Source organism: Mytilus edulis, chromosome 6 (assembly GCF_963676685.1).
Source record: "Mytilus edulis chromosome 6, xbMytEdul2.2, whole genome shotgun sequence".
In the NCBI taxonomy this organism is placed as follows: domain Eukaryota; kingdom Metazoa; phylum Mollusca; class Bivalvia; order Mytilida; family Mytilidae; genus Mytilus; species Mytilus edulis.
In genome coordinates, this window is record NC_092349.1 from 88,534,951 (window position 1) to 88,548,619 (window position 13,669).

A 13,669-nucleotide genomic window follows, 5' to 3' on the forward strand; every position below is an offset into this window, starting at 1 on the left:
GAAGTCACGGGTTATCAACGACGATTTGTTGATCACATGGAGGTCAGAAATATATCAACGACGATTGGTTGATCAAATTGAGGTCGAAGTAATATCAACGACGGTTGGTGGATCACATGGAGAACGGAGAAATATCAACGATGGTTGATGGATCACATTGAGGTTGGAGTAATATCTACGACGGTTGGTTGATCACATGGAAGTCGTATTAATATCAACGACAGCCGTATAAATTGCATTACTTTTGAAGGATAGGGGTAGGAGTTGCAGACAACCAATTTGATTGTTGGAGTTGACAACAATGTTCGAAGGAGCAGTTAACCGGAGTCGGGGTTATAAAGACTGTTCACAGTAAGTAGTCGTCTATTTTTCTTGTATTCCAATGTTTTGATCCGTGATGTTTTACAGCTGAGTTATTCCATTCAAGAACATTTTGAGCTTTGAACTGCTGGACATTCAGATGTTAAACTGTTGAAATAATATTGTTTATGATTTTTTTTGCAAGGCCGCATTTATATTCTTATCGATTTAAAAAAAAAATTAAATTATTTTCAGAAAGGGTTCCTTAAGATATATATAACAATGTTAAATCTGAAAATGTTTGCTCTTCCCTCAGCGGTATTCAAACCGTAATATGTTTATATATAAGTACGTCTAAGCAAGTGAAAGTCTACGACAGATCATAAGAGAAGGCAATACATATTATATCCATAATTCATATATTTGAATCTAAATATACGCACAACAATGTTAAATCTAAAAATTGTCTTCCCTCAGCGGGGTTCGAACATTTATATATTCTTAATTATGTTTAATAATATTGAATAAAAAATAACACAGGGAAAATAAGTCATCAAGAAAATAATACCAATCTAAGATTTAGAAATGCTGTTCTATTAAATAGTTAAAATTACATGTAAATACAAGTACATGTATGCCATATTCTTAACTTATCACTAGACTGGACACACGCAAGTTCTACAACTGTCAATTATCCAGCTTTGTGACATTTAAAGCCAGGTTGATGGGTATATATCTTTGTCTAGCTGTTGAAATAAAACTATTATTGTCAAACTAATAGAAATTTTGATAAACTGTTTTATTCAATTGATATTGTATATAAACCCATTTCTATTCTCAGTTTTATTATGCTTGTACAATTATGTACACGCCGTACCAGACCGCCTTCAATAAACTGGTGTTGCAATTATCTTTCTTGTTTATAGCTACTTGGAAACAGGCCATACCTTTTTTTTCCAAATCCATTATTTTTTGGTTTTCTCTCAATTTAAATTATTTTTGCGTTTTTTTTTTGTATATTTTGACTTTAAATAAACTACATGTATAACTGATTTGTATTTGCTATTTTAACTATTATTTCCAAGTTTTTTATCCACGGCGGACACTGGCTCTATCTAATATATATCAGTGACTGCCATCAAGGATAATAAAACGAAAATATAACGGATTTTGGAAATAAAATAGGGTGGGATCTCAAAATAATTGCCCTGTTCCCAAGGACCTATGGTCTTGTCACAATATTAAGCCATCAGATAACTATTTAAAAAACTCTAATGTATACCGGACAGAGCCTAATATAAACATAAAAAAATGAAATAAGGCAAAATATCTCATTAAAGTGGTACTGGAAGATGAGGTATGAATGCCAATAAGATGTACAACTTTCCATCTAAGTCACAATTTATAAAAGTAAACCATTATAGTTCAAAGTACGACCTTCAACACGGAGCCTTGGATCACACCGAACAACAAGATATAAAGGGCTCCAAAATATTACTAATATAAAACCATTTAAACTGGAAAACTAACGGTCTTATCTATATAATAGATGAGAAACGAGGACTATATAAATTGTTGATCATTCAAGTCAGTAATGATATCAGAATCAGGGACGGGGTGCCTGAAACTCTTGAATGGAGCTATATATATGGTTAGTGCATTGACTATTTACATTACATGATTGTCCCACTCCAAACGTTACTTATTTTGTGACACCATTTTTGTGTAAAGCCTTGATCTACATCTAGATATAATTGTCTCTTTGACACCCCTATTTATTTTGGTTGTTTCCGTAACTCGTACATGTATACCGATCATTCAACACAATTTTATCTGGTGCGTTTTTTCAATGTGCTATATAATTCTTCACACACAGATCAAACGCTGTTGTTCTCATAACAAGATGTTTGGCCTGTAAGTGTTTCCTGTATCATCCTTTGCTATTTGAAATTAAACAAATTTGACTCAATTATGACTCCATTATTTACTGTAAACATCAAGCATGTACACAGTTAATATAAGTTAATGTATCTTGGAAATAGTCCTCCATTTAAATTATAACGGCGTGTTTGTGAGGTTCTTCTGAGATTGTTTATCCTCCCAATTAATCTGGTATTTGATGAAAGAAACTGAAAAAAGACAATTACAAAAAAGATAAGAATGTTAAGAGTTTTTTTTATTGATATACGTACATCCAAAAAAATAATACTAAAGACCCCCTTAACGTATCACATATTATTTTATTTTGAATTATTTTATCCATCTTGCCATCAATGTTATTAATAAATTTTAAAAACTAGGAACCCTATTCTTCAATATTCATGCAATAACCGTACATTATCTGAGTACTGACCGTAACTTCTAATTTTCAAGTGCTTAGCAATGAAAACTATGTGAAAACATTACGGGATTCTCTAAGAGCATATGGAGCTCTAATGTTAACACTTTAATAAATCAAATAAATAAACATTTGTTTAGCTATACAAGCACTGTTCCTTAAGTTTTACTGTTTGTGTGTTTTGCTGTGCACATATACTTATTATGTGTCAGAGATGGATATCCCATATCTTTTACTAACATTTCCCTTCATATTATTGTGTTTATTCTCATCGGAATTTGTCTAATGCTTAGTTGGTTTCTGTGTGTGTTACATTTTAATGTTGTGTCGTTGTTCTCCTCTTATAGTTAATGCGTTTTCCTCAGTGTAAGTTTGTAACCCGGATTTGTTTTTTTCTATGGATTTATGAGTTTTGAACAGCGGTATACTACTGTTGCCTTCATTTAAAAAACTATAAACATCTACCTGCGGCATGATAAATTTACTAATAACAAACTGTCTGTTCGGAGCAGACATTGGTTGCTGAGGTTGTATTCCGAATGTACCTTCCCTTCGATATTGATAGCCCATTGGAGTATTGGTATAAACATATCTTCCATTTAAAGGCTGTGTTGGTCGATAATTGTCTGATAGTCCTCGGAAACGAACAAAATGACGATCGCCTAGATGTCTGAATTGGTTTATCTATAAAGGAATAAAAATTGAACAATATTTAAAGTAATACACAATAAATCAAAGATGTATCATAAAAAAAAATCACGAGATGTGGTACATTTATGATTAACAATGAGACAACTCACCATAACAGTCCAATTGACACAGACATTAACAGTTGTAGGTCACAGCAAAGCCCATACAGCAAATATAGTCAGCTATAAAAGGCCAAGAAAGCTGTTGACATATATTTTCTTTTTTTTTTTTTTTTTTTTGTAATTTTATACCCGAGAGAGGTTATCCAGCTATAATACGAGGTTTAATCCACCATTTTCTACATAGGTAAATGTCAGTACCAAGTCAGGAATATGACAGCTGTTATTCATTCGTTTGGTGTGTTTGAGCTTTTAGGTTCAGGAAAAAATCAGTGTGTTCTAGCTAAGAAAGAAAGATTGTATTCAAAGAATACCTATATTATCTAAATACTCATTTTGTCCGTTTTTTTAATGACAAAACGAGAAAATACCTGTATTGTTTAAATACTCATCAGGTCCGGTCTGTTGATTACCATGATAACCAAACGAGAAAATACCCATATTATTTCAATACTCACATGGTCCGGTTTGTTTATAACGAAACTAGATAAATACTCATGGTCCGAACATCCGCGTATGGTAGAACCATACGAGTAATTGCATTTGGCGGGTACCTATTTAAATATTATTCAACATTCACCTGTCTTTCAGAAATTCGTATGTGCTCCTGAAATATTGTCCAAATTACACTTTCATAACATGGCGGCGTTGTCAATCCACCGTTATATCTATAAAATACATCAGTGGAACGTGGAAACAAGGATCCTAAAGGAAACGCTTGAATTTCTACATGGTCGTCTGAAAACAAAGATGTACTGTAAACCAACTAAATTTCGCGAGCGATTTATTTTCGCGACTTTCGCGAGTAGAAAAATAACGCGAAATTAAATTGTCGCGAAAAGGAATAACTTGGATCTTTCCCTATCAAACTACATTAAGGAAATAAGAAAATCGCGAAATTAAATTGCCGCGAAGTTGACTCGCTGGGTATAAACGCGAAATAAAGTATCCGCGAAAATAAGTTGGTTTACAGTATATATAATTAAGACGAAGTGCTACATGTATGAGTGTCAATAAGACAACTCTCTAGAACAGTAACAATGTATGAAAAGTAATAAATTATTATATGTCCAATTACAAAAAAAATCACATAAATATAAAACTCCTAGAAAAAATCAAAAAGAAAAGTCCCTAATCAATGTCAAAATCAAACGCCCAAACACATCAAACGAATGGAATATAACTGTCATATCCCTAACTGGGTACAGGAATTTTCTCATGTAGACAATGGCGGATTAAACCTGTTTGATAGCTAGCTTAACCTCTCACTTGTATGACAGTCGCATACAATTTCATTACATTGACATCGATGTATTAACAAAACTAACAGATACAGCAGATACAAAAATGTCAATAATAGGGGTACAACAGTCATTATTGTGTCAAAAAAACAAATAAGGTAACAAACATTGATTATGGCAAAATAACACAATAGCGGGATGGTTAAATTCAGAACCAAGTCATACGTAAAAAGAAAACACAAAACGTCATATAGACAAAGAATATAAGAAAAAATGAATGACAGAAATTATAAAAGAATAATACGTAACACAATGACGGTATGCATAAATACAGTCACGTCATATGTAACAAAGAATCGCAAAAGGTCTAATAGACAACGCATATCAACAAAAATGAAAAGACATAAATACAAATACTATCATAGAACAATAACGTATAATCACAGAGCCAGGACAAGTGGATACATGTACAACCAAAAGCTGACTCAACATTAAAAGCTATATTAATATATTAATAAAGACAATAAAAGCACACTATAACACGTTATTAAGATGATAAACAACGTCAGTACTAAGAATATATACTTCAAAACAATTGTGTATCATTTGTAAAGTTGATACGAAATATTTATCAACAAGGTCTTCGTACCTCCGATGAATTATTTTTTAGAAAAAAGACGAGACGACATACTTTGACATACACCTTGTTCATCAACTTTCTGCAAGCTCTTGGTTCCTTTTAAAATTGTTATACGATGATGACTGATGTACCCATATTTTGACTATTTTATTTATTGTGTCTGTTTAGTTAACGCATCAATGTATCTATAACGAAATTTAATGAGACTGTCACCAAAGTGAGAGGATTAGCGCTATAAAACCAGGTTTAATCCACAATTTTCTACATTTGAAAATGCCTGTACCATGTCAGGAATATGACAGTTCTTGTCCGTTCGTTTTTTATGCGTTTTGTTATTTGATTTTGCCATGTGATTATGGACTTTCCGAATTGATTTTCCTCTAAGTTCAGTATTTTTGTGATTTTACCTTTTGAATACCAAATAAATAGGTAATGTATATCCCATATGCAGGCGAAGTTTTAAATGTACACTGCTGATGTCACGTGAACTCGGGTATATTATTTTTACTAAGATAGAAATATTATAGATTTAGAGGACAAAACAATATGAACGGCTAAAAGATGAAAAAAACAGATTTACATTTACTTAAAGATAACTGCTCCGCAGATTGGAAGAAAGGTTTAACAAGTTTCCAAAACTACGATCATACAGGCTCATACAATCTGAATACTGCTGTGAACAATACATTGAACTTAATCTTAACCATACTGAACGATTCATAATACCGTAACTCAGATGTGGTATTCTTCCTCTCAGGTTAGAAACTGGTCGTTTTGTAGGTGCAGACGAATGTGACCGTTAGTGTAAAATGTGTAGCGATAACTGTATGGAAAACGAATTTCATTTCTTTATCAACTGTAACTTTTATAACATTCTGCGACTGCAACATTTCTCACAAATAGACAATTTATGTATACTATCAAATGAAGAACAGTTTAAATATTTACTATGTCAACATCCGAGAAAAACTGCTAAATATCTTTTGCAAGCTTTCAGTAAGAGAAAAAACTTTTTATATGAAAATTGTCGATAATCATTTATTCATTTTTGTTTGTCGTACCATTAAAATTTATGTTTAAAGTGACTTATAGACCAAAAGGGTCGGGTGTTCTAATTATTGTTCTTATATTTTACTGTATTGTTTAATATTTTGTGAAAAACACATGTCACTATAATAAACAATTTACTTACTCAATTACATTAATATATCACAAAAAACGGCTTTGATACCAAAATCAAAAGCAACAAAATTAGCAAACGCATGTGCTGTTGATCCATTGTATTACTGATTACAACCAAAACATAATATTGGTAAACAGAAAAATCTGTCGACAGTTATCGCAAAAAAAGATTCAGGTAACATTGATTCTTTCAAATTATATGTAGACCATTTATTTATGGACATAAATCCATGAAGTAACAAACACCCTTCATGAACACAAATTTTAGAAAACTCACCAAGAAATAAATTGTTTAGTAATAGAATATTTGTTCACGAGTCAAGATGTCTGATATACCATTCAAGAAAATAGAGAGGAAAACCGGTCATCATTGTTGAAGAACACAAATTCTGTCGGGCATTTGTAAAGAAAACTGGAGAAATAAGGTGGAGAGGTACAGTTAAGTCGTGTTGTGCTAGGTTATTCACAGATGAATCGTGTACAATTTTTTTGAATGGAGAATTAGATCATATTCATTTTAATTCAGCATATTTTTTGTTATTAAAATGACTTTAACTTCGCCATTCTGTAAACTGCCGGTCCCGAGCCCAGATAAAGAAGAAGAGAAGTCAATCATTAAGTTGACATATAGATATATATAAATAAAAATAAATGAAATTCGCACAATTAGATGATTTAAGTTATTCTTTTTGCGTAAATGATACCTATAGTTTTGAAAATTAGGTGGCGCAAATGAAGTATTGGCGCAATTCAGTTGTGACGCAAAGGAGTTACTCTTTGGCACAAAAAGATATCGCTCAAATAGACAACGCCATAGCAAATAAGAAAAGGACTTAAAGACAAACTAGGTGTTCAGATGCAGTTTTTATGACTAAATGATACACATGTATTTGTCATTTTTATCCATATCTACCGTAATGCTCGAATGTTAATATTTATTTACCTTTGTGTTGTACTTCGTTCATATGAGAAATCATTTCGTCAAATGCAGGATTATCAGCACCAACCTTAAAAAGAGTTGTTATAGATATTAAGTATTTTTACTAGAACTAACATATATATATTAATAACTCATGCATGTAGTTGGACGGGTAATAGAGCATGTTAATCGGAAAAAACAGTGTCCACCAAAATGAAAGCTCATATGGAAAACTTTTTTTTCAAGTTACAATCCGCTCTTTCATCCAAATATGTCATAATTTATTACATTAAATGAACTGTTTTTATTTGCTATTAAATCTAAAACCAGTGTATGAATCTTTTTAAAATTGTCGCTATCAAAGCCATGTGTTTGAGTTGAATGCCACTCTCGTATTAACTAATTAGACTGGTATTATAAAGCTATAAGTGGAGTGTAATAAATGAATAAAATGTCCCTAAAACAAGCGGTAATTATAATAATAGTAACTTTATAAATTGGTATTTAAATCATTGTTCTTTATTACTATCGAAGCGTTATTCATTTATACAAAAAGAATACAAACGATTTTTTAACACGTTTGACAGCCTTGTTTCAGAGAATATTTGAATTAATAACTTAGAGAAATTCCGAACAGGAAACATCTTGATGAGTGGATTATTTACCACTTTAACTGTAATTACTAAGTAGAAATAACTTTAAAACGATAAGTTTCAGAAAAAAAAAAGTGGGGATCTAACGTGAAACAACAATATGTATCTCCTGCCCTACAATATACGTACGTCGAATAGAAACGACAGCACAGCGAGGCCTCCTGTTGCATTTTTAGCTTCTTCAAACATTCTGTATCTCTGTGAGTAGGTCACAACATGCATCTAAAATCACGAAAATAATTAAAGTTACAAGAAAATATGTATAATGATGATACATTTCATACATTTTACTATTTACTATCATTTATACTTCATTAAACATTGGGTCTTTACAATCGTTTGAATTATCATGAAATAAATGAAAATTTAATGCATTATTTCTACTATTTTCGGCTATAGATATGTAATGATATTCTATATTGTCCACTGCATTAAGGGAGAATATCTAGAGCTGTCCATACCTCCATAGGAAAGAACCGTCCATTTATATCATGTTCTGATCCTCGACTGTCCTGTGATCCCCAATGGAAGTGGAACTGTTTTACAAGATAAGGGCCAGGTAGTCCTCCACCAATAACTGCTAAGTTGTTACGTCCTTCTACGTCAACTTCAACTAAATGAAATGTACTATGTAAGGGAGAAAACTGGTGAGAGAAATTTTGAATAGGCATTCGTGCCTACAATTGATCTATGTATGTTCAATATTTTGCAGTCATTGAATGATTTAATAAGAACAACTGCCTTTCAGAAATGATTGATGAATTTATTTACCATTGAAAATAATGTTTCAAAGTCACGATTTCTATTTAGTACAATTCTTACAACTGTTTGTAGATTATCTAGGTAATGAGTATTAACGATAGAAAACCCTAACTTTTAGAATGTGTCATTTAATGTTTACATTTTTGTCGGAATCTTGTTCATTTTTGTGGATGTTTAGGCAAACGAACATATGCACACAAGTGAATGCAATTCGTTGTAATTTGAGCTTCAACAGAAACTATCATTTGAACATGTTATTATTATTTGTTAACATTGGTGCCGTAAACATTTGTAACTCGTGATATTTTTTTTTTTTTTTACTGTAAATGTTAATACAATTGTCTCATCAATATACCTGTGTGTCCATTATTTTTCAATGTCAACCGAATATTGTTGATCATATTCAAATCACTCAGGTCAAATCTGCCCAATCGTTCATTTACAACTATTTGACTAGTTTGTATGTCGATCGGGGATTGACGCCGACCACCACATGTTCTATATTCTCTTGGCCATTCAGCAGGAGCTACAGAAGAAAGAGATAAACCGTGTTTTGATTGGTTTGTTTGTCGATCGGTGACTCTTTGACTTTAACCGCATGTATTTATTGTATACCGTGGTTTTAATTGCATGGATTTGTTTATTTTTATATACCTGCTGTGTCACCTTAATAAATCCTGGTAAGTTATTATATACTGTTTTTTATATTTTAATTATATGCTTGGCAATATAGCACGAGCTACAGAAGAAAGATATAAAGAGTTACGCGCAGCTATTGGTAAATTTCCCTTTTCTCTGCTATAGTGGAACCAAAATTCCCATTTCGTTAGAATAACTACCTAACATAATGCATTTGTGGTGAAATTAGAAAACAGTATATAAAATATATGATGAAGAAATAATAACACAACATTTCCATAACATTTCATCTGCTGACCAATTATCAGGCTCTAGAATAGCATTTTTTATGATTTTGGATTCTAGTGATGTTTTGATTGGTCGTTGCTTGCAAGCGTCCAACGACAACTTGTGCATGTTCGGGACGAGATGGTGTCGAATCTAATCTAAGCTGTGATATGCAACAATTTATTATTCCATACTGATATAACTTTAGTCAGGCTTTCTAATGAATTGGGTTTTGAATAGAACAGCATATTCACATTGTGTTCAATAGGGTTGTATATGTATTATCTCTATAGTTTCTATCGAATATCACTAAAGAGTGCGTTCACAGAGATATTTGCAGGCGAGTTTGATTACTTCGTCCTTTCGGCCATCAAGCACTGTGCATCAATAATGTCTCTATTGTACATTTGTATTTAAAATTTATACTATGTTAATTTATTTGTATACATGTATGTCTCTGTACCATTGTACTTTGGTTTATGAGAATACAGATATATAGCACCGATAGAAAAAAGATAAAGCTTGTATCTAATCATTAATTAAAATACATTTGCAATCCGATCTTCTAGCTAATCTATTATTCGAAGCACATGGATAAGAGACTTATTCTTAAATGGAGTCAGGGTTGTGGTATTGTATTATGTGAATCTCATATTGTATCATAAAATCCAAACATTATATTTGAAATGTTTGTTTATGACTACAAATGAACAAATGACTTACGTATACCATCTTGATATCCCCACATGTTTCCTGGAATGAAAGAAAAAACAGAAAATATGAAATACTTGTGAGCAATTTCAAAATAGACCTTTCGTTTTACAGTTCTTATCTTATCCAGCTGTGGTATCGACTAAGAATATATCCATTTTTAGATGTTGAGGTTCCCTTGTCGCTATATTCTGGTGATTATAAATCTCAACTTGTTCGATTCACCTGTGTATATAAGAACGTATATGATGTTAACCAAAGAAATCTCTGTATTACTGAAAACTTACAACCTTAGGGTGTTCGATGTCACAAAATAGTCAAAACATTTACTAAATGGTATTATCGGTACGAAGACATCTTCTGTAAATATCTATCAAAACGCAGACATCTAGCTTATACGTTCAGGTATTTCACCTCCAATATGGTGATATCTTTGAAAAAAAAACACTAAAATTTAGGCATTCAACCCAAAAGCTAGCCAAAGCTTTAAACAGACTTATACAAAAGATATATAATTACAATACTGTTGCCAGGTCATTAAAGGTGTCATGATATGGTATAATTATTGATTCACTGATAGGGCCTTTGCATCGAAAGTAAACGTATTTATTTGAACACTATTTGTTGGCATGATACTGGTTATTTTCTTCACGTATATTTTGTAATGGTGTGATACTAAACTCTTAACGGGAGGGGTTGTGCTTGATGTTCATATGATACTTGTCATAACCTGTCAATCAGTTGAATTCAGGTCTGAAGCTGTCATCTCAGTAACTGCCAGTAGTTCTTTGTTGATAAATGTATCATTGCCATTTTGCTTCTTTTTTTATTACCTATTCGGACTTCTTTTAAACTGAGTTTTACTCTGCGTTATTCTGTGCGTTTTTTTCTATATTGGCTAGAGGCATGGGGAGTGTTGAGATCTCACACAACAAATTGAACTCCACCGTATGTATGCGCCTGCCAAAGTCAGGAGCCTCTTGTCTTTGTAAGTACTGTCTGATTTCTAAGTTTAGTTCATTTATATGTTTTGGTCCATTTTCACTGAACTAGTACATAGTTTAGTCTATGGCTAGCTGAAACCCGTCTACGGATTCGAGATTTTCATGCTTCGTTGAAGACCCATTGGTAGGATTCGGCTGTATTCTGCTATATCGTCTGGTTCTTGTCTCTTTGACATATACCCCATTTCCATTCTCAATTTCATTAAGGATAATCACATCTACCAACTACTAGTATGGTATCAACTACATGTTTATCCTCCAACATTTACTTATTATCTACACAAAAGTTTTCTCTCATTGTTTATTCTGTAATTGTATCTTTGTTCACTATATAGTTTCACCAATTCAATGATTTGTCCACATATTACACATAGTAAAAACTTCCACACGACCTGATTCTGTAATGACGAATACTCAAATGTAATCTACGCTTAAATTCACGTACGTAAGCAAATTATTCAACTAATGTTGTGTTTTATTTCTCCAAATATATAGAACAACTTGCTATTGTTCTTTTCATGAAATGAATGCTTGTGACATATTTTAGTTGTTCATTTCTTTTTTTACAAGTTTTCCGTATAATTTATAGTTTTTCACCAAGATATCTCAATCTGTTAATAGATGCTGTGGCTGTTTTGCGTAGATTTTAAAGATAGTTCGCTATGTTGAAAGACTTGCATATTGTTTTATCATGAAACATACAACTTGTTTAGTCTCCAAGATAAAAATGAAACTTTTCCGCTCATATATTTTGCTGAATGCAACAGTGACACTGTTCCAACATTGGTATGACCTCAGGTATATTGAATCATATCAATCTTACCTAAATGTAAATAACTGTTTTAGGATCGGTCTCCTTCATATTATTAACTAGTGAATGACACGAATCCATCCTAATTTCTTCTTTTTGTATTTTTTTACTTGTATCTATATATTCCAAAGCAATTATAGATCACCATATGTTTAGCAGTGTTATATAAGTTAACGGTCTTTTTAATTTCAGTTTTACTGGATCGTTGTCATATGTGTAAACTAAATTTGCGGAATATTTAATTGAGAAAATCAGAATTTTCTAGTCGAAAAGAAACCGACCAAATATTACAAAAAACATTGATAATACGAAAAACAACGCAAATACAAACATCAGGCGTCAAATAATCTTTGTTTACATTGCATTCATTTCGAATAGAATTTAAATTTGATGTAAAAACAAAAATTAGTTGTTGATATCAGATTTAAAACAAAATAACTTATACATCATATTGAAAATATCTGGAAAAAACAAAGTTTTCTTACCTGCATCCCCTTTCACAAGAAAAGTACCACAGAATACAGAAATCACAGAAACAGCCAATGCCTTTAACACATGTACATACATTGTTTTGATGCAATCTAACTACATATTTTAACAGACTATCTATCGTTAAGATATATTTATAATATGAATATGTCATGATAAATTTTACAATAAACCTGTTAAGACACATTTTTTACAAGGTTTTCTGTCATACATTTTGTTAGTCATTATTCGAATCTTTAGCAAACAATTTTTATGTTTTTTGTTGTTACCATTGCATCATTCTAGATTGATTAAGCTCATACATATTCCTGTATTCCTTAACTAGTGTCATTTCAACACATTTTAACTTTTGATATATAAGGACGAATAGAAATGTTCTATATATGTACTTGTTAATATTAGACAGATTGACAGTTATATAAAAATTGTAGTCATTGATTAACAAGATCGCATACTATCAACAGTGTGAAAAATGAAAACATGGAATGGATCAAGAATGTTCAAGATATTTTAAACATGTGCTGATTTTAAAATATTTTCAACTATAAAATGGACATTTCTCAAAGTGGCTTTATTAGAACATTAAAATGAGGCTAATTGAACAATATAAAAAATACATGGTACTCGTCAATACAAAACTCCCAGAATGCATAAAATATTGAATGACTGTTCTAACAAACATTGGACTTTAAGAACTACGTGAATAATTTTATGACAAAAAAATGTTATCAATCTTATGTAAATTCATGTGTTAACTGAAGACATGTGCATTGTGAAGGTGCGGTGATATAGGCGACGAATTTCATTATTTATTTTGCTGTTCGCAATTGAAAAAAAAATATTTTTAAAAAACTAAATTTCCACATAGTCCAAATTTAATGTCAATTTGCTCACTGTTTAATCA

The 13,669-nt window shown here is 31.6% G+C and overlaps 1 protein-coding gene across 2 annotated transcripts; it reads right to left on the reverse strand.

Moving 5' to 3' along the window:
- Positions 1–2,265: 2,265 nt before the first annotated feature.
- Positions 2,266–12,892, reverse strand: LOC139528812 (carbonic anhydrase 1-like). 2 transcript variants are annotated; one of them, XM_071325017.1, is made up of 9 exons: positions 12,762–12,892; positions 10,474–10,503; positions 9,200–9,370; positions 8,544–8,695; positions 8,212–8,280; positions 7,454–7,517; positions 4,028–4,185; positions 3,104–3,322; positions 2,266–2,429 (listed from the first exon to the last, which is right to left on the reverse strand). In XM_071325017.1, the coding sequence occupies exons 1-9, from the start codon at positions 12,841–12,843 to the stop codon at positions 2,313–2,315; spliced, it is 1,062 nt and encodes a 353-aa protein (XP_071181118.1). In that variant the 5' UTR covers positions 12,844–12,892; the 3' UTR covers positions 2,266–2,312. The 2 variants fall into 2 exon arrangements, with proteins under 2 accessions (XP_071181118.1, XP_071181117.1); XM_071325016.1 differs by having other exon boundaries at positions 8,212–8,304.
- Between the last annotated feature and the right edge of the window lie 777 nt (positions 12,893–13,669).

What these genes read in the sequence shown, in the direction of transcription:
- LOC139528812 (XM_071325016.1), bottom strand. Translation starts at nt 12,843, where the DNA reads ATGTATGTACATGTGTTAAAGGCATTGGCTGTTTCTGTGATTTCTGTA. An exon ending in TGCTGTCGTTTCTATTCGAC is followed by an intron (nt 7,518 to 8,211) that starts GTACGTATATTG and finishes ACTCTTTTTAAG; the next exon opens with GTTGGTGCTGATAATCCTGC. An exon ending in TACGAATTTCTGAAAGACAG is followed by an intron (nt 3,323 to 4,027) that starts GTGAATGTTGAA and finishes ATTCCTTTATAG; the next exon opens with ATAAACCAATTCAGACATCT.